Raw genomic sequence first — 25,088 nt, forward strand, 5'->3', positions numbered from 1 at the left:
TTAATTGGGGTGCTTTCCCCATACTTCTTCAGCTTGCTCCTTCAGGGCATGACTTTGCTTGTTTATGGCTGGATCCCTGTTGCCTAAGTATATGAAGGTCTGCAGGGTCAAAACTGTTTTTGTAATACAGTTAAGTCCCTTACATATGAACCTTCAAGTTGCAAACTTTCTCTCCAATCATGTAAGTTAGTTCACATGTCTCGTGTACATTGTCACAATGTAGGGGTTTTCTTTGAGGAGGCACTGTTACTTTTTGAGACACAGGATCCAAACAACAGTACATAGAGGTTGCAGCAATGCTTAATGCAATCCAATGCTACTGTGTCATCTCTGATGAGAAAAAAATAGCTACTACCCAGACATCACTGGATCAGGTATTCAAGAGGGTAGATAGAATTGAATCCAGCAAAGAACCAGAATCTGTGCTATTCAGATAGAATTGAATCCAGCAAGGAAACAGAACTTGTGCCATCCAGGTCAGGTACGAGGGAAATTACAGCTTGCTTTCCATCTCCTATTGCTGATAACCTTCCGCTTTACTATCCCACTTCCTCTCCCGCCTCCAGTCAGTAACTCTTGCCTGTTCCCTCGATGCCAGCCCTTTATGCCAGCTGTTGTACTGTGTTACTGTACTTTAAAGGGTCCTGTATTATGATTAAAAACATTTATGTATTAATGTTTCTGTGAAAAGTATAAACCTGTTACAGTATAGTACGATATAGTCAACTGTGTTAGTTAGGTACCTAGGCTAACTTTGTTATACTTACGAACAAATTAGACTCACCAATGTGCTCTCAGAACAAAACTCATTTGTATATAGGGGACAAACTATACTAAAATGAAACTTAACCTTTTCAACTCATTAACCTTTTAAACTTATTCTCTCACAAGGGCATAGAGCCTACATGATATGTGATGATGTCATCCCTGATGTTAATTGAATGGTGCTGTATATTCTTCAAGTTTCTATGATTTCCTAAGGTGGTAGGTTTAAGTATGAATGTCTGCATCTATAGACGTTAACTCACTCTTTAGGTTCTACCTTCAAACGTCCAGCAAACCTCAGGATTATCAATTGTTATAAAATCCTGTAGTCTTTGTGCCTAAGCATGAACATGAATACATTCTGTTGTCTTGTTGTGAAATAAGGTTTTAAATATTTTCTCACAACTTAGAAACTGTTATATTGAATTACAATTTTAGAATACAAATTTACTCAAAGCAATTTATAATTTTCTTATTTAAGAATGAATTATTGGCTTAAAAGACTGGTTATAATAAAAATCTACTGAAGTATATTAAAGGACAAGTTACTATATGGCATTGGCTGAAGGAACATACATACATGGTAGTAGAGAAACTTTACAGATAGTTAATGCTCCTGAGTATATGTGGGATGAAAAATAAAAAATCATGGTAGTGCTACTCTAACAGTGCAGTGTAAGATTTGTGGTCAGACATGAATGAAGTGTGTTGTGTGTGAATAATCTCATCCATAGAAATACACTTAACACCTTACAGTGGATGAATCTACAAACATGGCTGAGCTTGTTATTTTGCTTTTAGTTATCAGTAACAGCATCAGACTGTCCCACGTGACGCAGAATAAACACATTTCCTTAGACAAAGTGTTGAATAACTTTAAAATCTCAGTTTATTCCGATATTTTCACTAATGTTGAAAAGCAAAAGGTGGCTAAATCTGCCAGCATTTGGCATAATACAGTGGCACCAAACTAGCATTCTTTTTTTTTTTAGCAGTCATTCTTTACTGATACCCATTTGCAGTGTAGTGGTCATAGTTTCATTTAATGATGTCCTTGTGAAAATAGTAAAATTATTTAAATCTGGGCCAAAAACGTAAGTGATGAAATGGAAAGTTTATATATGGTGCTTCTGCTGCATGCTAAAGTACCCTGGTTGCAGGCTGAATTAGCTCCTGTTTTCTTAGAACACCAATTTTTGACTGTCAAATTTCTGTTGTCAGAGTTGGCTGTTTTGCAGACATTTTTCTGAGTATGATGGAGGTGAGCTTTTCAGGGAAAACAACTGACAGTATTTGTCAGTGATAAAATTTCAAATTTGGAAGTGAAAAGTAGAACTTTTGGAAAACTTAAGGAGCTTGACATCTTTTCAGTACTTAGTGTTTTTTTAATGTTAATGATTTTAGCTACTATGTAATAAGCTGGGCCAACACTTGGAATATTTCTGTAACTAAGGTGAGCCAGTAATTTCCACATAGGCAATACATAAAATAACAAAATTGCAGATAAGTAACATTTCAACCAACTGAATGCAGAAAATAAAAATCCAGCTTCTAGTACTGCCTTCTTATATTAAGGCAGAGATTTAAGAGAACTGAATTGCAAAAATACACAACCATGCCAGTCTTTGTGGAAAAGAGTTTCTTCCATGAATATGTTAATGTTACATATTTGTTACCGAAATCTTTTTTCTTGTTTTAATCTAATATGGTAAGATACTGGTAAACAAAGCTACTTGGGGCCCTGAATTTTTAAGAATGTAAAGGGTTCCTGAGAAGAAACCTGCTATAGCATAGTATATATATAAACATTCAGACCTGTCAAATATGTCAATGTAGTTTACAGTGGCTCCCAGAGTTAAATGTAGATTACTAGGAGGATGGGCATGTTAGGACAGGGAGCAGGTTTTAGTGGGGAAAGAGGTTCATGTTGAGTTTTTAGTAGAACATACAGAAAAAGGGCAAGTAACAGTAGACAGTTGGAAATTCAAAATTTGGGCTTGAGAAAAACAAAAACACCATTCTCCTTTCCAGTAAAAATTCCTTTCATCATGAAATATATAATTAAACAGTTGTTACTTCATAACTGATTGGTATATGTGTTAGCCTTAAAGGTATGAGGGTTGATACAGCAAGCTTCTTAACAGTTTTTTTCCACATTGTGCACATTTAAAATTTGGTACAGGAGAGTTTCTCTTGAACTTAAAAATGTAACCAAGGTACAATAATTTGATTTTTTGTCCTAGAATTTTCAAACTTTATATTCTTGCATAACACCTCACCTGAACTTGGAAAAGGCTTTTCTCTGCCTGACTCACTAATAATATGCACTTGTGGGCATTAATGTACTTTAGGTATTTTACAGACCTTTTAAAATACTTCCCTTTTTTTCAGTCTGCAGTCCTTGTAGTGCAGACTTGAACCAAGTCTGACATTGGTATGTTAAGAATCTAAAATTTTCTAAAACTCTTACTACAATTTGAAAAGAAATGTTTAAACAAATGTTTCCCTCTCTAGCCACTAGTATATGGTCAGTCTCTGAGAGATAACCATCTTCCTTTCCTTTCATTAAACCTAAAAAATTTGTCTCAATGTCTGTTTTTTCTCTCCCCCCTCTAAAATATATTGAATGTCTGGTCCATTATCTCAAGTCAGTTTTTGTTCAGATTATTAAGATTACCTTCCCCATCTTTTTACATTACCTTGGTGCAGGAGGCCCACTTCAAGTTAAAAACCAAGATTACACAACTAGTAGGTGACAGTGTCATATATAACTCATTATCAGCTTTTCTGAATCCCTCACGTAGCACATTTCCTGTTCCTGTCACCAGATTACAAAACAATACTAGGGAGGAAGATGACAAACTATTACCGTGTTCACTACATACTTATATCATCTTAAACCAATCTGTTCATGTTTTTATAATGGTATTTAATAGAACTAAAGCTATGATAGATCCAGCACAAATTTGATATACTCAAAAACAGCCAATATGCAAAAATGTCCGTATGTTCAACAAATATTAAATGTACATGCTGGTAGGTAAGTGCGTCAGGCACTTGGTAAGCAGCAAAGAAAACAGGCGTGTTTTTAATTAGTCCTGTGGACCAACAGTTTTAAGAGGTTTGAACAGTTATTTTGTCAGAGGTGAAAGATTTTTTTGTTGAACCTATAATAGTGCAGCTGTGCATTCTGATGATGGTAGAAACTCCAGTCTAGGATATAAGACCCTTATAAATGTCTCATTTCCAATTCAAACTCAAATGGGAGGTATATCAGAGAGAAACCATATAAGGACTGTGGATTATGCCGCTAATCTGAACTTTTCTTTCAAAGGAAATAAATACTGTCCTTTTATTCTAGATGAGACATCAGAAGTTAATTATGAATAGCACTGTTTATGTAACTAACATGGTACTGAAAAATCTAAGCTGAATGTAGCCAGAAACTCCAAAATAAACTGAATACAGAGTCCCACATAAAACTCCACATCTAATCTGTCCCAGGGAAGCACTGGTTTCACAAGACTTAATTTTTAGGTTATTTCATTTTCTACTGTTTTGGGAAGGACTTTTTGCAACTAGAAAAGCAAATACAGTAGCTCAGCTGGTAAAGAGTCCACCTGCAATGCAGGAGAGACTGGTTCAATTCCTGGGTCGTGAAGATCCCCTGGAGGAGGGTGTGGCAACCCACTCTAGTATTCTTATTCTTGCCTGGAGAATCCCCATGGGCTAGGAGCCTGGAAGGGCTACAGTCGATGGGGTCACAGAGTCGGACATGACTGAGCGACTCAGCACGGCGCACAGTGACTGAGGAAAACAGAAGGACTGGCGTGAAGTCTTTAATTCATCAGTTCTCTAGTCCTTCAGAGAAGCCAACAAAAACACTTTGACAGACTTATGTCTGATTTTGAAAAGCTTCACCTTTATGTATTGAAAAAAAAAAATAAAATTTCTTTAAATATGGCTTGTTGGTCCCTTCTTTGATCTACCATTGTATTTGCTGCTATTTACAAATAGGACTATCTAATATCTTCAGATTAAATGTGTTAATCTTATTCACTGATGTTATAACTTTTAAGGCAGATAGTAAACTATAAGTCTTATATAAGACTTATATAAGATCTAGCTTGTCATGGAACAAACACTATTTTACAAAGCATAATGCTTCATTTTTAGAAACCTAGGTAAAAAACTTGAGCAACTAAACAGCAAAGCTGCACAGACAATGAAATGTAACCTCATGCTCTGTTTAGGCTCTCTGCCCTTCCATGAGGCCAGAGTAGCCTTCCACCTACAGTGGAAAACAGGAACTGTTACAAAGCCTGAAAATGTTCTAAACCCAAATCCTGGGGCATTTTAGTAGGCTTAGCATCTTTAAAGCCTTTTAAGAAAAGTACTAATTGCTCAACTACCCCTTTCAAACAGCACCAAAGAAAAGCTCTTCTTTCTTATAAGACATTCCATGTATACCTTTTCCTAACTATGGTGAAGAGATTTATACCAAATCTTTGATTAATACTATTTTTTCTCTCAAAGCAAGTTCTTTGTCCTGATATTTTCAGTGTCAGGAAGCACAGATATTATTAATCATTTTTGATCTTTGTATTACCAAGGACATCTTTCTCCATCTTGTTCTGAAGGATGAACAAAACTTTGAGGTGTACGTTTCAGGAGATAAACTGCAGCATGAAGACCCCCTATGTTGACCCAAACGGTATGCACCTTCCGCCATAGGTGTCCCATTCCAGATAATGCCTGTGTATACACAAAAAGAAAGTAATTAGCGGATAACTGCTTCTCTACCAGCCAGAGGTCTTAGTAAGAAACACTGGGAGAAGAGAAAATATATCCTCAAATACCCCCAAGTCTAGTTAAAAAGGTCCTAAATTTGTCACAGGCTGAGGTTTTGTGATAACATACAGCACCTTGGCAAAGCATTTCTTGTCCTGAGTCAGTAGTACAGCTCGGCCTGTCCCTGGCCTACAGACACGGCTCATCTCCCGCAGGCAAGCTGGATAAAGGTTCCAGTTTCTCTTCTTGGAGCCCATCCTATAAGAGGAGGTCGAATAAGTCACTTGCTTTTGCAAAAGGTAAGTGGCTAGGACTGTATGAAATGAGAAGTTATTAAAAATTCATTGCAATAAGAAAATCCTGAAGTATGAAAAAAATTGCCTTTTAAAACCACACCTTTGCCATTATGTGTCAATGAAATAAATGATCAGACTAGTAAATTGCTTAGAATCTTGAATGGGGTGAACTGGTTAAGGGAAAAAGAAACAACTATAATAGTTATACAGGTTGTCTTAGTATAAGCAGTTATAAACCAAACTGCATGTATGCTCAGTGGTGTCTGAGTCTACAACATGATGGACTACTGGAGCGGGTTGCCATTTCCTTTTCCAGGGGATCTTCCCAACCCAGGGAAGATTACCCAACACCTGCATCTCCCTCATTGGCAGGCAGGTTCTTTACTAGCTGAAACGGGTAGCCACATAAACTACTGATTAAAAAACATCCTGAGATTTTCTCAACCTTTCTCTGAAGTATTAATGTAATTCAGTAATGGGCTACAAAGTGGATGAACCTGTGATGGTCAGGATCAAAGTGTAGTTAATACACTTCTGACTTCTCAGAAGAAACGGGTGAACATATTGTTAAAGGAAGTAAAAACCTATTCTGAGTCTCCTAAAAGAAACTGAAGATTTCTGACAGAATAAGCTCAAAGAAAATACAACAGATTTAGAAGACATGTGGGTAATAACAAATGAAAATAAAACTCATTTTTTACGTCTCACCTTTTTCCAAATGGCATGTCTGTTACAATTATGTCTACAGAGCCAGTTCTTAGTGGCAGGTTGCAGATATCCCACTGAATAGTATCTATGGGCAAGCCCAAGGACAGTTTGCTGTGGGGACAAAAGAAAAGGTGCTTCAACATATCCTGAAGAACGAAATTAAAAAAAGACTTTGTCAAGAGACTGTTATAGTATCCAAGAATTAAAACGATATCAGTGACAACATCTGCAACTTAGTAAAAATTTTTAAGGTAGTATGTATGTGGCAAGCACAGATCATAAGCTAAAACAGTTATAATGACAATATGTAAGAACAAATAAACTAAGAAATTAGTTGACTGATTTTCAGCTTTAATTGCATAAGAAAATATTAGTATTTAATATGATTTTTATAAATTCATATTAAATATAAATTCATATTTATAAACTTGTTTTATAAGAACAGATTTTGAAATGAGAAAATGATTATAAAGTCTGAGTTATGAATGAATCAAATCTTGGGATACACGTGGTCCTGTAAGACTATAATCATCAAAAGTGGTCCTGAAGCATACTAATAAGAAGACACTGAAGATTATATGGGTGGGATAGACAAATATTTGGTATTAGGTGACTTTTCCCCCTGGATTTCTCTAATTCCTGTAACATTTAGCTCAAGATTGAGTTCCTTGTTTGTATTCAATTAAGTTTCAGACAAAAGGGCACCACTGCCATCTCCTTCCTCTTCCCTGAGACCTAGGAGGACAGCTAAGGCCCTTTCTCTCACCCCTGCATGGGGTGCCTTCTCCATACTACATAACCTACTTAATAAAACATTTCCAGAGAAAAGATCGCTTGTGCCTCTGTTAAGTCCCCAGCTGGATGCCTGCACGCATAATGGAAAACTTAGAAAATTAAAATGAATCTATGTAATTCTTTTATGGGGAAAAGAAGATATAGAAATAAGAAGGAAGCTAGAAATTTAAATAGTTGCATTAGGGTAAGGGAAATTATAGTTAAAATATTTTAAAAATATAGATTAGTTTCAATCAACTTAAAATTTAAATGGAATCTCACAGTATATTTGGTTATAATGTCACAATGCAGTGGTTATATTAATTCATAAGCCAATATGAAACTTGATTATCTAAGTTTAAGTGATGCTACAAAATCTTGAATTTTTACCCTTCTTTAACTTGGATCTTGGTCAATAAAGATGAGATGTTATTTGCAGCTCTATTCACAGCCAATGGATTATTATCACCAGCAATATGGTAACAGTTAGACCATTCTGTAGCCCCCTAAAATACAAGAGTATATATTAAAACAACTAGCAAACTGCAAAAAAAAAAGAAAATAACCCCAAAATGATTAAAAGTAAAATCAGTTCAACCATTTGTCAATATTCAAGACAATGCCAGTCAATAGTCCAATGCTTTTCTAAAGTGGCGAAACACTGCGTGCTGTCAACATTCTACTTCCCTTGCTTGAAACACCCTCCCTGCTGTTCTGTTTGCTCAACTGTTACTCATCTTTGAAGTCCCAGCTCCAACATCATGCCCTCTGACTCAACCCCAGCTCTCCAAGCTGCCTCTCATTTGCCTCTCCAAAAGCACTTTGTACATCTATCTGCCACTGCACTTGCTCCCTTTTTCACACCTCTGTACCGATCCGCTGCTCAGCAAGTCTGGGAACTCCTTAAGGGCAGGTCTGGTATCCTCCACCCAGCACTCCCAGCACACGGGAGGCCTTGCAGACTGTAAATGTACTTTGAAAAAGCTAACCAAATCAAACTGACCAACCTATACCCTTCTGTGATTATGGGATTTTTATATAATCTGAGAAACGAATACTTAAGAATTTAAATGAACTGTAATCTTCATTATATGGGCTTTTGAATGATAACCACTATATTCTTGAAAGGATTTTGTAAGTTTAATTAAAAATATGTCAACGGAACATAAACCCTGAGCTTTTCGTATTATTTGTGCAGTGAGGTGAGACACTGCCCTACGCACGAACAATGTTCTGTGCAGATTAACAGGTTTCTGACATGAAAGCACAAACAGTTCTGCCCTCGGTTTAGGGACGAACAACAGCACCTCTTCCTTGGTAAGGAGTAATACCCCCTCATCCATGGACACAGTGCTTCACAGCTATTTCTTTTCCCCAGACCCTTGAGGGTAATGGAGAAGGGTGATGTTGGGAGATTGATGAAGAGTTTGATGAAAGCCTCAGGTGATTTCTGATTGCCCAATATTCATTTTTTCTTCTAAACCTATTTATATAGATTTTCAGCTCCTGAAAGACAAGGGTTTTGTAGTACTTCCAAGTTTTGAGGGAGTATTCTAAATTAAATATTTTAGACTTTGGTGAACAAACTGTCTATATAACCTGTCAATTCCTTTCATAATTTCATTCATTTTGATCTCATATCAGCCTAGGTTTTTCTACATTGACATTCTCATGTCTACCCCTACATGGAAAGGCCTCAAACATTTTCTTTTTATCAGCGGTGCCGGGGGCTCTTCTGGACTGTCTCTTTCTAGCCCTGTTGTGTATTTCTTGACATGTATTGACCTTCACTGCTATTCCAGGCAACAGACACATCATGGTTTAAAGCTGAAGAACACTGCTTTGTTTCCAGAATTCTTTGCGACAACAACTGGTTTTCCTCTGTGTGGCTCCTGAGCCAGAGTAAATTTCTCTAGTTGATACTAGCAGAAAACAGCAATCATCTGGACTACTGTGAATTCCTTCCTAATTCCCAGATGGCAGATGTCCTTTCCTAACTGCACTCTGGATTATTTTTCCCTTTGTAGGTTGCTCTGGACTTGTTTATGTGTCCAGTTTCTGCTCACTCAGAATCTGTGGTATCTCCCTAAAGTTTCTTCCCACTGGCTTTACATATACTATATTTAAGAACTTGCTATGTTTCACAAGTTTAAGCAATTTTACTGGGCGTGCCCTCTTCTCAATTATTATTTAGATAATATTGAATCAGTAACAATGATTCAAGCAAACTCTCCTGTTAAATGTTCTCCACTTAGAAAATGTCTTTCCATTTCTTGCTTTGCTTTAGGTAGTTTTTGAGTCCTCTCAATGTGATGCTATTTTTTTTTTTTTTAAACTTTGTAACCTTACTAAACATCCTAAAAAACCTAAATAATGTTCCTAGGTTTCCCCATCATACCACTATACTTACTCCCTCAAGAACCTAAGTGGATTAAGAAACATAATCTCACTTTATAGAGATTAAATGCCCTCTTCCAGTTTATGCTTGTGCTTTCAATTATCTTTTCTGTTCAAGTCTACCTGTTTGTCTAAAGAAATGGGACTCATCAGTTTGTAATTCTCAGCCTCCTCTGTAATCCAGTGAATAAACATGATTTCTAATCTAAAGCCTGCTGCTGCTGCTGCTGCTAAGTTGCTTCAGTCGTGTCCGACTGTGCGACCCCATAGACGGGAACCCACCAGGATCCCGTGTCCCTGGGATTCTCCAGACCAGAACACTGGAGTGGGTTGCCATTTCCTTCTCCAAAGCTAAAGCCTAGTCCTTGGCTATTTGTATTAAGTGGCTACATCCTTATCACAAAAGTTCCAGCTTTACTAGTATAATTCACTCAAATCTTGGGTCCATGGACTTAACCTTGGTCATTACCCATCAGTTCTAGAACATTGTGGATGCATCACTTTCTTATCTAAAAGCTAAAGAAGAGTTATTACCTCAATTGGTATTGCCCCTGTTCCACACATCGGATCAACTATTATATCAGTGGGCTGAGGTGCACAGAGCCTAGAGAAGAAAACAGCCTATGTGAACAGACGTCAACAGCCAAGACACCCACAATGACTATTCCTGATGATGTCAGATCACAGATCTGTTATGCCAGCCTGAAGAAACAACAATCAGAATTTATTTTAAAGATAAATTTGTAACTATATGTTGAGTCTATATCCTTGCACTTAAAAAAATTACACCTAACTAAAAGTCCTCTATCAACCAAAATCTCTTTCACTTTGAATGGAATTTGGCTTGTATATCTTTTCATGTGTGTGCGCGCGCGCATGCGCGCTCATATACTTTTAGAAGAGAGGTGTTATTTTGTATATAAACTTGTGTTGTTACATTGAAAACTCAAACATATCAAGTACAACATGTATGAATACAAGTTTACTGGCAATTACTCATTCAGTATTCCTTCCCTGATTACTTTTAAAGACAATAAAGGTTGCTATTAAAATAACTACTTTAGCTTTCAGCTCTTAGTATTTGCCAGGCATGGATTTAAGTTCTTTGCATGCATTATCTCTTTTAATCCTTTTAACAGCCTTGTGAGATAGGTTACTATTATTATTCTCAGTTACAGATAAGCTGACCCATCCATCTGTGGATGCAAAGCTAATAGGTGACAGAGTCAGAATTAGAGGCATTACAGTCAGTGGCTTAAATGTTACCGCCTCTATGTAATATCTCCTCCTCAGACAGGTGACAAGGTTCTTCTTTCCTTCTTTTGTCCTGCTATTCTTTCCACATTCTATTATGGTTCTTCCTCACAAAACTGATATTCCTGGGGACTAACACTGGACTCCTTTTTTAAATTAATTTGTATTGGAGTATAGTTGCTTTATAGTTGGTAAAGAATCTGCCTGCAATGTAGGACACTTGGGTTTGATCCCTGGGTTGGGAAGATTCCCTGGAGAAGGGAAAGGCTACCCACTCCAGTATTCTTGCCTGGAGAATCCCATGGACAGAGGAGCCTGGCAGATTACAGTCCATGGGGTCGCAAGAGTTGGACACAACTTAGTGACTAAATCACCATAGTTGCTTTAATACTGGATTCTTATTGTAACACCTGTCGAGCTTTCAAGAGTCTTCTCCAACACCACAGTTCTGGACTGCAAGGAGATTCAACCAGACAATCCTAAAGGAAATCAGTTCTGAATATTCATTGGAAGGACGGATGCTTTAGCTGAAACTCCAATACTTTGGCCACCTGATGCAAAGAACCGACTCATTTGAAAAGACCCTGATGCTGGGAAAGATTGAAGGCGGGAGGAGAAGAGGACAACAGAGGATGAGATGGTTGGATGGCATCACTGACTCAATGGTCAGGAGTTTGAGTAGGCTCTGGGAGTTGGTGATGGACAGGGAAGCCTGATGTGCTGCAGTCCATGGGGTTGCAGAATCTGACACCACTGAGTGACTGAACTGAACTGAACTGAACTGTCCAGCTCTACTTCCCCGTTCCTGCCCCTCAAAACACAGAGCAACAGAATCCTTGGCAACCCTCTTGGGCGTAAGCAACTCTGTACTCCCAGCCACTGTTGCTGGGTCTGAGCAAACACATGACCGAAACTATGTCAATCAGATTCTCCTTCTAATAGTTGGGAACAAACAGCTAGAAACTGATTATTTAAAATCGGAAACATATAAATTTAGATGAGGGGGAGCCATTTATAGAGAGAAGTAGAGGCAAGAGCCCATGGGCTCCCAGGGGAGATAAAAGTGACTATCTAGGTTTCTGGTGGTTTTCTCTAAGACCAGGATCCTACTTTTCTTAAGACATGGCTATCAGTTTTTCTGTGGATTCCCCAAGACATCTCGGTATTTTGCCATTAATTCCCACTCCCACACAATCATCACTTTTTTAAATCTTAAACTAGCTTATTTAGGTTTCTAACAGTTGTACCCGTAATAACTCTCTATATTCCTGGCTCCTACCATAATACCTTCAGGAGATAATAAATGTTTGTTAAGTAAATGATGACTAGGAGCTCTTCCTTAATCAAATGGGCCCAGTTTTCCTACTGTTGTCACTGAATTGACAGGCTCCAGTTGTGTTGAACTAGGATTCCAAGGATGAGCAGGGGAAAAGAGGAAGCAAAGACTGGAAGACAAGGAAATAGAATTAACTACCAGGCATGCCAGGTACTGTATGTAACAGGTATTTTGCATCTGTTTCTGCATTTATTCCTCACTCATAATCCTTTAAGTCTCACATCAAACCTATTTTGCAGTCTGGCGAACAGAAACCTAGAGAAGACATCTTGTCCTAGTGGTGGAAAGAAACACCCAGTCAAAGGGAAACAGGCAAAGAAGAAAGCAAGCTGTTTTGTTCTTTGAAAAGTAGAAAATTTCAGGATGATTCCTGGGTTTCTGTGAGTATAAAATTTTAACATATAAGTAAAAGCTCTCTGTGTTCATTTATACATTGTACACATTTATGAAATCTCTGCTATCCATCTGCTTCATTGCACAGAAATGAAACAGAACAAAATTTGTTCTATTTCCCAACATGGCATATATCCTTTCTAAACAGAGATGTGACAACTACATGCAAAAGGCAGATGAAAACTATCATTCTCATTTTAAATCAAGAAAATTGAGATATTAATTAAGTGATCTTCTCAGAATCTCAAGGAATCAACACTGGATACAAAGAAAAAGATCTTTAACATTTTATCTTGTTCTTTATCCACAAGATTCTAACACTGTACCTCACAAAAAATTTTGAAGGGAAAATTCAAAGCAAAGTGTCACCTGAACCTACAAGGCTAATGCATTCTCTTACCTGAGCATCCCATAGGCAAGAGTAGATCTAAGAGTTGTGGGTCCAAAATGTGTGATATTTCTTCGGTGGAGACTCTCTTCTGTCAATGCAATGCCCACAACAATTTCATTATCATGGATATTCAAAAGAACCTACAAATAAAATAAGACAGAATAAAATAGCTTTAAGAGAGTTCAAATAAGATTTTAAAATTTGAGGCTTCATTAATTTCTGTTACTTTATTACTGAGGTATACCTTGCATACAGTAAAATGCACAAATCCTAAGTATGTAGTGCAGTGAGTTTCGGCATACACATGCTGTGTAACCACCACCCAGAAAAAGACAGTTTTTCCTGCCCTCTCAGTCGGTACCAAGCCCAAACTGTCATTAATCTGACCACTATCATGATAAATTATTTTGTCTTTTTTTGAGCTTCATATAAAGGAAATCATTTAAGTACATGCTATTTTAGAATTATTTTATTCTCCTTTTGATTCACTGTTTTCCCAAGTTAGGTATAACCAGATTTCCTTCGATTTTTATAAGAGAAACATATTTTGAAGGTTTCCAGGCTTCTAAAATGCATTTAAAACATTTTTAACGTTGGGAGAAAAAATTCCAAACATATAGAAATGCTTACAAGAATACTGGCACAATGAACTCTTAAGTATAACCTTCATTTAGATTAACCAAGTGTTAATGCCAGGCCACATATGCTTTAACACCTATTATTTTCTTAGTACTTTTAAAAAACTTGACTTACAAGTAATGCCTGTGAAAGAATTTTTTTGGTCCTCGTTATAGTTTTTCTAACACACAGTTAAATATAAACTATTCAAATAAAACAAGAATGTGTTCTCCCATCTTCCACCTCAAATTTCCTCATCATGATCTCAACAGCAGCAGTTAACACTTACCTAGCTCTATGCAAACCACTGTTCTACACACTTTGTATTTGTTACCTCATTTCATATCCACCCCCTCTGAGCTAGATATTATCCTCCTCCTCTTATAGATAAGGAAATTAAGACACAAAGAGGTCACTTTTACTTGCCGAAAGTCATACAGCTCATAAACTGGGATTTAAACCCAGGTAGTGTGGTCCATGGGGTCGCTAGGAGTTGGACACGACTGAGCAACTTCACTTTCACTTTTCACTTTCTTGCATTGGAGAAGGAAATGGCAACCCACTCCAGTGTTTTTGCCTGGAGAATCCCAGGGAGGGGGGGGGCCTGGTGGGCTTTTGTCTATGGGGTCGCACAGAGTCGGACACGACTGAAGCGACTTGGCGGCAGCAGCAGTGGGACTTTCTTGGTGGCCCAGAGGCTAAGACTCTGAGCTCCCACAGCAGGGAGCCCAGGCTCCATTACTGGTCAGGGAACTAGATCGGGCATGCTGCAACTAAGAGTTCACATGTCACAACCAAAGGTCCCACATGCTGCAACTAAGACCCAGGACAGCCAAATAATATAAATAAATAAACCGAGGCAGTACAGCTCCTGAATCTGTCCTCTGAGCCCTTCTGCTAACTTCTGGACATCACTGTTCTAGTTAGTCTGTTCATCATCATAACAGCTGTTACAAAGAAAAAGGAGTAGGAATTGTTCTTCCAACTTGATATGCAAAAATAAAAGAGAGAATAACGACTTGCCCAGATTCAAGTGTCCCTAAAGCAACAGTAAACGACCCCTTGGTAAAAACATCAGCTGCTAGAGGCCTTTAAACTGTTGGAGATGGAAAGATTAGTCAGTATGGCCCACGTGTGAATCACCCATACAGCAGAAGATTGAGACCAAGGAGAGTGAGCATGTTAAAACGGAGGATCTGAGCTTGGGAATATAGCACAATTTAAGAAAGAGGAGAGCCGGCTCCAGGAGGAGTATTAGCAATGATGTCCTCATTTTAGAAGGTCAAGGTTTGTTTTAAAAATATACTCCACTTCAGTAGCAAAGTCTGCAACCAAGACACACAACAAAACAGTTGCTTTAATTCTTTTGAATTTCATAATCTGAACATCCACACCATGTTAGAAAAAGCACTAGGTTAGAAATAAGAAAACTCAAGTCTCGATAGCTCTCCCACATATTGAGCATGTACTACAGACCAGGTATCATTCCAGATACTTCAAAAGTATAATCTCATTTAACCTTTAGGACACATAGGTATAAAGTGTTTTTGGCTCCAATTTGAAATAGAGGCTCAGACAGAATATCTTGTCCAAAGCTACACAATTATGGAGTAGAAATCTGGGTTTAGCTCTGTCTCCATTGCCCATACTTTTATTATGATACCCCATTAACTTTGTCACCTCAGTTTAATTGTCCATAAGACTAAGTTAGTCTTGAAAGTTCTACACATTTGTTATGACAACCTTCTTGAATCATCACAGTAAGAACATGCACTTACCTCCACATCAAAGTTGGTCATATCAGCCTTCCACTTAAAATAATCTTGAACAGCACCCCCAAAATCTCTTGCTGCCTCATTTGAGGAAAAGCAGTGTTTCTCTCCTGCCCTGTTGCATGTGACTCTAAACTTCAGCACTTCAGGATCAGCTTCTTCTTTTGAGTTTTCCTCAGTCTCATCTTTGCAAGATGTCAAATCATCACCTATTAATGTTGATACCTCTTCTTTGACGGCTGGATTTTCATAACAGTCTAAGATCTGTGAATCTGAGACACTGTTAGTGAATTCTTTAACATCCTTCTCAACTGTTGTGTCTCCTCGTCCATTATCAATCTTCTGTTTACTTAAATTCGGATTTATCTTTCTGCGCTTTGTTTTTTTTTTCTTGAAACTTGTGTTAATTTTCCATATTTTTAAGGGGTCTGACCATGGAAGCTTCCCAGCCAGGTCCTCAAAATCCTTTAGAACTTCTTCCTATAAAAGACAGAGAATGAAATCCATTAATTTCATTCATTTCTCACCACTTTAATTGAACAAATAAACTCCTACTTTGCCTATGGACTACATTAATTGCTATGTTGGGGGTGGTAGGAGAACAGGACAAAAGAATAAATAATATAATGCCTGTAACTGAGGAAATTAGAGTCTTAATTGAGAGTATTAAGATTTATACAAATTAAGGCCACTACAGAATAATACAAGACAGAATGGTAGATCAGAAGCTGGGCTTCCAGATTAAAATGTAAACAAATAAGGAACTATTAACAGTGGTTACCTCCAGGGAGGGGAAGTGGGTGGATGAAACACAGGGGAGGTCAGCAGACCTTTCAATGACTGACTTCCTATTTAATTGTGTGCTGTGTATACATACTATTTTTGAAAAGAAAAAAACCCAAACTTTAAAAATTAAAAAGGAATCTATCCATATATATGAGTTAGTATACTGTATTGGTCACAGAGACACAGATGTACAGAACAGACTTTTGGACTCTGTGGGAGAAGGTGAGGGTGGGATGTTCTGAGAGAACAGCATTGAAACAAGTATACTATCAAGGGTGAAACATATCACCAGCCCAGGTTGGATGCATGAGACAAGTGCTTGGGGCTGGTACACTGGGAAGACCCAGAGGGATGGGATGGGGAGGGAGGCGGGAGGGGGGGATTGGGATGGGGAGGGAGGCGGGAGGGGGGTATCGGGATGGGGAACACATGTAAATCCATGGCTGATTCATGTCAATGTACGGCAAAAACCACTACAATACTGTAAAGTAATTAGCCTCCAACTAATAAAAATAAGTGGAAAAAAAAAAGGTATCTATCCAGTATCTAAATAGTATCTATAGTTATTTGTTAAAAAAGTAAATCTGATCATGTGTAAAGTACCTTAACAGCTTATTACATCCAAAATTTAAATTCCTTAAAAAGCCCAAATGACCCAACTCCTGTCTATGTTTCTTTTCTTACACCATGTAAGGATCATCTCCCAAGCTTCCCACCTCTGCTTCAGATGAGAAGGTATGTGCTTCACATGGCCTCTCTGCTCTGCTGGTACCCTTTTCATTATTCAACAGCAATTTCAAAGCACATCCTCTGAGAGACCTACTCTGCTCTCAAGTCACTCTTCGTCTCATTTTATTTTTTTTACATAACTAAGCATCATCTAAAGTTATTAGGTTCATTACCAAGGCTCCTCTCAGAAGGTAAATGCAGGGACTTCCCTGGTGGTCCAGTGGTTAAGACTTTGAGCTTCCAATATAGGAGATGCAGGTTCAATCCTTGGTTAGGAAACTAAGATCCCATATGCCACATGGCATGGCCAAAAAGAAAAGAAAAAAAACCCAAACCAAAACAACAAGAAAAGGAACAACAGAAATGCCAACTCTATAGTAACAGAATCTACATGGTATCTGTTAAACCTAGAATCAGAACATAAGAGTTCTAACATAAGAATTCCTGAGTGCAGGGAAGGTCAAGCAGAGGTGTAGGAAGACACCTGAGGAAGAATACCTACACATCTCAGGCAAAGGGGGGAGAAGTCTGCAAAGGAGGAACAAATTAATTCTTCTCTGGAAGAGCAGGGAAGAAGAGCGTGCACCAAGAGGGAGCTTCCCTGGATCTTGTTTCCAAAAGCAGCAAAGGAGGGAAATGGAGGCTGAATAAGGAATCTCAGCAATAGGCTCTATTTGCTGGAGAGAAAGGATAGAGATGCGCAGAAATACTCCAGTAAATAACCTTAAAGTTCCTGAACTCTTCCAGCTAGGGAGCAGGAATGGTTAAAAGAACTCAGTAAATGGTATGGAAATTATACTTCAATAAAGCTATTTAAAAAAAGAAGGAAGAGAACTCATTTACCCACAACCTTTTGCCAGAAGGAACTTCACAGTGAACCAGGGGGATTTCTTGCTGGCCTGGAACAGTTCCTGAATCTTCCATCAAGAAGGAACTCCCTCATTCAAGGACCAGCAATTATCAAAACTTATTAGCACCAGACTTACATAAATGGAAAAAAGGAGGAAAGGGACAGAAAAACAAACAGCAGAAAACAACCAGTGACCAAAAAGATACTGACACAAAGCAACTGGAATCCATGATGAGATATGTTGACATGAAATAAAAAAAATGTAATAAGGAAATACTTCTGCAACATAAGAGCTCAAAGAAGAGATATAAAAGCAGGAAAAAGATGAGGGGAGCTGGCAGAAGAAGATGAAACAGGAGCTTGTCGAGTTCAAAGAAAAAGTGGAATGAGAAAACAAAACCACTGCAAAAATGAAGACCATATTGAGAGCACCTCTTATAAAAGCCACTGCTGAAAATACAGTAAGGGATGTGAAGGAAAGCAAAGCAAATACAGTAAAAATGAGCAAAGATTTTTAAAAGGATTAGAGAACAGTGGAAAACATCAAAGACAGTCAAAAGAGATCCTACACATGTATAACTGGTTTATCCCTGATGAAGGGGTTTAAAATAAAACATATTAAAAAAGTAATTCAAGAAAACTTAAATATAAATGGATATGAATTGCTCTATAGGTTGACATGTCCTAACTAGGAATTATCAACAAGGAGACATATTCTGGTGACTTCTAAAGGTTGAAGAAAGAAAAAAATCATCTGGGCATCAAGCGGAAATAATAAGAATCTGGCAACAAATGGGGGGGGGGGGGTGGAATAACAGGGTGGCTTCAGACTGTTCCATGACAACATTTCATGTTAGAAGAGAATGAACACTATGATACTCTTAAGGAAGGAGAGCATGACTCCCAATTTTAAACCCAAATGATTAATCAAGTATAGAGGTGAAACACAAACATTTCTGAACTCAGTGCCATCCAAGAGATAAACCTGTAACAAAAAGACAAGTAGCGTGCCTATAATCAATTTAACAAAAAAGACTAAAATGAAAACAAACATAGGGATTATGACAACAAAACAGAATGTAACTGTTACAAAGGGATGTATCCTTGGAGGGAAAGGTAACAGAACATGGGAGGTAATTTAAGCACACTTGTATCTTCTTCTCTTATAACCTGAAGTCAAGGGATAGAAATTAAAGCTAATGTTTTTTAAACTATACTTAAAGGATTCAAAGGCATATGGGTCAACACCAAGAAAAATTATAAAACTGGAGGATGAAAGGGAGGGAGGAGAGATGTAGAAAATATGCCAACTTCATCACTGCTCTTAGTAGAAATTCAAGAAATACTGTGTAAACAGTAGATGAAGTTATATTTATAAAAGTTAACAGCTAGAGAAAGAACACAAACTTTCCAAATATTTTAAACCACACGCACGTGGAAAAAGCAAACACATAAATTTTTAAAAAGCTGAATGTGTGTAACATAAACATGACAGAACCAAGACCAAACATTTCTGTCGTATCAATAAACATCAATGGGATAAACTTATCAAACAGAAAAATGACCCTCAGACTGAAATAAGTACATGGATGTATGTAGGATGTTCATTGCACTGATGTAATGACAAGAGTGTGGAAAATCCTAATGTCCTAAAATGGGACTGATTAAACTGATGCAGTCAAATCCAACAATGATAGTGCCGTGATCTCCAACATGACAAGTAAAAACACAGAACAGTATGCAGAGTATACTTCCATTTGTGTCAATATGTAAAAAAAAAATACACATATTAACAAAATATCTCTTGAACCATTTGTGTCAATATGTAAAAAAAATACACATATTAACAAAATATCTCTTGAATGATATCTAAGAAATCGGTAATAACTGTTGCCTTCAAGAAGGGAAATGGATAGTATGAAGACAGAGGAACATGTTTCACTGTATATCTTTTCAATCTTTACAATTTTGTTCTAAATACATATATAAACTGGCTAAACAATTTAAATCACAGTTGTTACCCTTTAAAAAAAAGTTAATAAAAAAGCTAATAAAATTTATGTTATCATCTGAGTATTTAAAAATAGAGAACCCATTAGGATGCCTAAACTAACAGGCTTTTATAGACATGCAAAAGCATAATGCAACAAAGGAAAAAACTGATGGTCAACAGAATGAAAACTAGAAGCCAAACAAAACAAGGTTCTACTGGGGGCATGTTGCAACTCAAGTCCACAAAGCGCTTAACAATTTTTCACTGTCATATGCAACAGAAGTTGCTCTTGCAGAGATCTGAAAATCTACTTTATTTATTTTTCTTAAATATTTTTTTTATGTGGACCATTTTTAAAGTCTTTATTGACTTTGTTAGAATATTGTTTCTGTTTTTTTTATGTTTTGGTTTTTCGGCCGCAAGGCACATGGGATCCTAGCACCCTGGCCAGGGATCGAACCTGCACCCCTTGCATTGGAAGGTGAAGTCTTAACCACTGGACTGCCACGGAAGTCCCTGAAAATCTACCTTAATCCTTACTGTTTTCTTCTGGGACTTCTACCAGTAACCTCCTTTGCAGTTACTTAGAAGGCAGCTCTGGAAACCTGGCTCCATAATATCAAATTCACCTCCAATTAGAGAGATTAAGAATACCCAAAATAATACAAATTCCAGGATGGCAAAAACATGGTAATTGAGGAAAATACTATTAATAATACCTAGTAGGTTAGAGGCAATAATTTAAGATCGACACATATTTTAAAAATATGTCAACATTTATTCATGTATAGAATCAGCTAGTAAAATTTTGAAATACTTAAAAGCAAAGATTGTCAGCAGCCTGCCTATTATTTACTAATTTTGTAGATATGATTTGGTTGGCAATGCCCATCAGAAGGCTGAAGGGTTATAAAACTAGTATTAAAAGTTACATTTTTAGTTAATAAAATTATCATCTATTTTCAGTCTGAATTCTTTTAGGTCTGTTTTTTTCTAGCCTGTGGGTTCATATCCGTTTGACTGGTTTCTGAATGATGTTTTGGAAATCAACCTGTTACCAATAAATAAAAATTAGACAATCAGGCAGCACATTATAGTTTTAAAAAGATTATTTCTAATATAGGCAATAAAACTGAAAGAAAAGGGTTTTCAAGCATTTGACTCTGGAAATGAGACCTTTAAAAAGCAATGTGGAAAAATACTAAAGCTGGACTGTGATCTATTTTCAGCCTTCAGCTTAGGCAGCATCTCAATATTTAGGAATCTGATGCTAAACACAAGTTAGGAACAAAGCTGTTGTCCTAACAACTGAAGGAGTATTTAGATATTACTTTGGCTTTATTTCTAAAAACAAGTTAGAGAAGAAAGCAGGGCAAAAACAGAATGGTGAGACAAAGCGTTATTGGTAGATGACACAAACTGATGCCTGCTCCTTGCTTCACAGCTTGGAAGCAATTCTATTTTGAAACCATATAAATCAGCAAAGCTCATCTAAGGTGCCTTTCTTTTGTGAGAAAGTCAAATCATTTGTTCTATTTCTTGTTAAGATTTTGTTTTTCAATATTAATTTTTTTTTGTTTTTCAATATCGATTTTTATTTCTTTGTTCCATTATTCTTTCCCCTTTAAAAGAAAATGGGATATAATTAACATATAATTTTAGTTTCAGGTATATACAAAATGATTCAGTAGTTGTTTACCCTGGAAAATGATCACCACAACAAGTCTAGTTAACATCTGTCACCAAACAGTTTTCTGGTGATGACAACTCTTAAGATCTACTATCTGAGCAATTGGAAAATGTGCAGTACAGTATTATTAACTACAGTCACCATGTTCAGTTATCTTAACTGGAAATTTGTATCTGTTGACTTCCTCACTCATTCCCCACACCCTGCAATAATAATTTTTAAAAGCAACTTCTGGAGATGGATTATCAACAAATCTCTGGATTTTACTATAAAAGCCTCCCAGTATTCTATTATTATAAAAGAAGCAGTAATGCTAAATGATACACAGAATATGAAAAGTGGAAATAATCTTTTTGGGAAGATGGCTGAAAATTAGCTTCCATGTTTAGGAAAGCTTACCTTTGTTTCTTTGAACTGGTAATCCTTAAACTCCTGAACAACCACAAATAAATTATCAACTGATCTCAGACAATGAACCTGGGTAGGGAAAAAGAAAAAATGTTAAGAGACAAATTCTGGGCAAGTTTTGAAGTGTATAAACTATCAACATTTAAATATAAAAATTAGGTACAAAGATTTTAAAGCAGCTAATACCTATAATTTGTATTTAAAAATTTTCCCACTTCCCCATCCTCCCATCTTTTTGGTTACCCATCAGGTTCTATTCCCCTATAGAAAAGGAAAAAAGACAGATGGAAGACTAGAAGCTAGAAGTGTTCTGTGGGCAACATGAGTTAGGGGAGAAGGAAAAGATGGAGCAGTGAAATGGGGTTTTATTCTGCCTTCACAGCTCTCTGGGGTACACTGTATAGGGTCTGATCTCCAGTCGGTGATTATTAGCTAAGCAACCTTGTGCAAATTACCTATTATTAAGCTTAATGATTAATGAGGATAATGATAGTGCCTTTCTTTACAAAGCTGCTGAGGTTATTAACTAAACACTGGATGAAAAATACAGGGTCTACTATATGCCAGACACTAAGAGCTTGGGAAATGCTGACCAAAAAAAACCCCCAAACACAGGCAACGATACCTGCCCTCGTGTTGCTTATGTGATAATGAGATAAGCTTAGTGTTTACTCCAGAGGGATGGCAGTTTGCTGACCTTCACTTCTCACCTTCAGTGATTCCTAATTACTTTTGAGCAAGAATAAATTTGACACAGATAAAGCGAAAAATCTCTCCCTTTATGCTTCACCATTGAAGTCTAAATTTCAGCTACATGCCAAAGTAAATAAATTCTAAGAGGAATAGCAGATACTAAGAATTTCTTCCTGAGTCTCACAGGATTTTTTCTGGTGAATTGATCCTCAGGAAATATTAGGGTCAATTCTAAAAGAAAAATAAATAAAGCAAACTTACAAATCAGTACCCAATGTAAAATGCAGTAATACTTTAAAATCACCTGATACAGACTTCCCTGTGGTCTAGTGGCTAAGACTCTACACTCCCAGTGTGGGGGACCTGAGTTTATTCCCGGTCAGGGAACTAGATCCCATATGCTGCAACTAAGAGTTCCCACAACTAAGACCTGCATAGCCAAATAAATAAATAAAATAAAAATAAATAAATAAATAGGGCAGAGCAAAGAAAAGCAATAAAGATTCCAGAGAGGTCTGTAAATTAAGAAAGTAAACATAACATAAAATCATCTATTTAGAAAGCCATTTTAAATATTGCTTCATTCAAACCTGAGCCAGACTGTCCACTGAAATGTCAAAATATATCTTTCCCCGGTCTTTGCTGATTTTGCATGATGACCCCAATTTCTCTCTCACTTCATCTGCAGCTGTTTGCTCAAAACCAGTAGGCACAGTGGCACCAATAGTGACTTGGAGATGCTCAGACTCACTTCTGGGGCCACTTTCAGTCACTTGTATAGACATCTGGTTCTCACAAAGATTCACATCCAGGAGCTGGTTAGTAGCTTCTTGAACATCAGACATATTGGCAGTGCTTCCAAGATCCTGAATGTAGTCCCTTTAAAAGTAGTACAGAAAATAAAAAGAAATAATGCCCAAATACAATCACCTCTTACTTCAACTATAATTAAAAACATCTAATTTGGATGTCTAGCAGAACAATGCAACATAACCAAATCAGTATTCATCAAAGTTATAAGGACTGAATAACATGGGTCAAAGTGGAAGATTTAAAATACAGTATTATTAAACAAGCAACAGATACTATGGAAGAATTGTAGACAGACAAGTCTTTGCACAGCATGCAATGTTTGATTTGAGATCACCCGTCTTGATGATAGTCATCACATAACTACAGAAGTTAAGCTCAAAACAGAAACTGCTAGACCACATTTAGAAATATTTCCGCATTTAATCCTTCTTCTGCTAGTAGTTAAGAACAGGGGGCTTTGGAATTTCAGACCTGGGTTTGAATTCTTGCCCTGGACATTCAAAAGTTGAATGACCTAAAATAAGTTTATTTTCCATTGCCTCTATTTCCCCACCTGCCAAATGGGAAATGAATAATGGCTCTCTCCTAGAGTTATTAAAAGACTTATGCAAGAATGGCATATTACTGCCAGTTCCTACTTGCTAATTAAGGATGTCTATCTTCCTCTTTGAAATGGACAGTGATTCATGCATTTAAAAAAATAATTAACTGAATATCTACTGTCTTGTGATTACAATATTTGAATGCCTAGGGCAGGACAGGCTCTGGGATACATGAATGGGCATCAATAGAGATCTGTGAACTATCTGAAACTAACTGTAAGCGAAATTTCCTTTATCTGAGCATTTGGCACAGTGGGAGGCAGGGTGGACTAGGAAGAACTAGAGAGCTGGGAGGTGGAGATCAAAAGTTCTCGCCAGATTTTCAGTTTCGTGACCCAAAACAACTTAAGCAGACAGAGTTCCTACACTGTCCCGATTCTGTACCCGGGACAGGCGACAGTGCCTAACACAAATAAAAGTCCGTTCCGGCCATTAGTGAAAGTCGCTCAGTCGTTTCCGACTCTTTGCAACCCCATGGACTATAGTCCATGGAACTCTCCAGGCCGGAATCCTGGAGTGGGTAGCCGATCCCTTCTCCAGAGGGTCTTCCCAACCCAGGGATCAAAGCCGGGTCTCCCGCATTGCAGGCGGATTCTTTCCCAGCTGAGTCAACAGGGAGGCCTATTGATCCTGCCATTAAGGAGCTTACAATCACTAAATAAGGGAGCGGAAGCCCACGAAAGGACGTTTGCAGCCAAGGTCAGAGTGCCAACCAGTGGCGCAGGCGGGAATGAAACCCACGTCTCCCGACTCCCACCGAAGGGCCCTAATCACAGGAATCCCGGGGAGCACGTGAAGTCCAGGGAGAGGGAATGAGAAGGAATCCGCTCTAGATCGGGCTAAAATGCAGCCCGTGGCCCGTCCGGGTCGGAAGACGAAGGTCACTACTCTCTGCCGAGGGTCAGAGGCGCCCCACCTGACCACTCCCAGCGTCCGGTTAACCGGCTGTCAGCGTAGACCCTTCCGGCTCCGGGACCCCGCCGGCCTAGCGCGCCCCGGTCACGCTACCGGAAGTCGCCTCGGTGACCC

The 25,088-nt window shown here is 37.7% G+C and overlaps 1 protein-coding gene and 1 long non-coding RNA gene across 3 annotated transcripts; one reads left to right on the top strand and one right to left on the bottom strand.

Moving 5' to 3' along the window:
- Window positions 1–1,631: 1,631 nt before the first annotated feature.
- Window positions 1,632–25,083, bottom strand: THUMPD3 (THUMP domain containing 3). Of its 2 annotated transcripts, none has more exons than XM_020906179.2 (10): window positions 24,976–25,083; window positions 23,235–23,523; window positions 21,943–22,020; window positions 15,502–15,975; window positions 13,115–13,245; window positions 10,266–10,335; window positions 7,725–7,840; window positions 6,561–6,671; window positions 5,691–5,814; window positions 1,632–5,520 (listed from the first exon to the last, which is right to left on the bottom strand). In XM_020906179.2, the coding sequence occupies exons 2-10, from the start codon at window positions 23,487–23,489 to the stop codon at window positions 5,371–5,373; spliced, it is 1,509 nt and encodes a 502-aa protein (XP_020761838.2). In that variant the 5' UTR covers window positions 23,490–23,523; window positions 24,976–25,083; the 3' UTR covers window positions 1,632–5,370. The 2 variants fall into 2 exon arrangements, with proteins under 2 accessions (XP_020761838.2, XP_020761839.2); XM_020906180.2 differs by lacking the exon at window positions 24,976–25,083 and adding an exon at window positions 24,817–24,957.
- Window positions 10,331–12,732, top strand: LOC139031227 (uncharacterized). The gene is made up of 2 exons (XR_011483646.1): window positions 10,331–12,471; window positions 12,561–12,732. It is a non-coding gene; the product is annotated as an uncharacterized lncRNA (long non-coding RNA).
- Window positions 25,084–25,088: the final 5 nt, after the last annotated feature.

Source organism: Odocoileus virginianus, chromosome 26, assembly GCF_023699985.2.
Source record: "Odocoileus virginianus isolate 20LAN1187 ecotype Illinois chromosome 26, Ovbor_1.2, whole genome shotgun sequence".
In the NCBI taxonomy this organism is placed as follows: domain Eukaryota; kingdom Metazoa; phylum Chordata; class Mammalia; order Artiodactyla; family Cervidae; genus Odocoileus; species Odocoileus virginianus.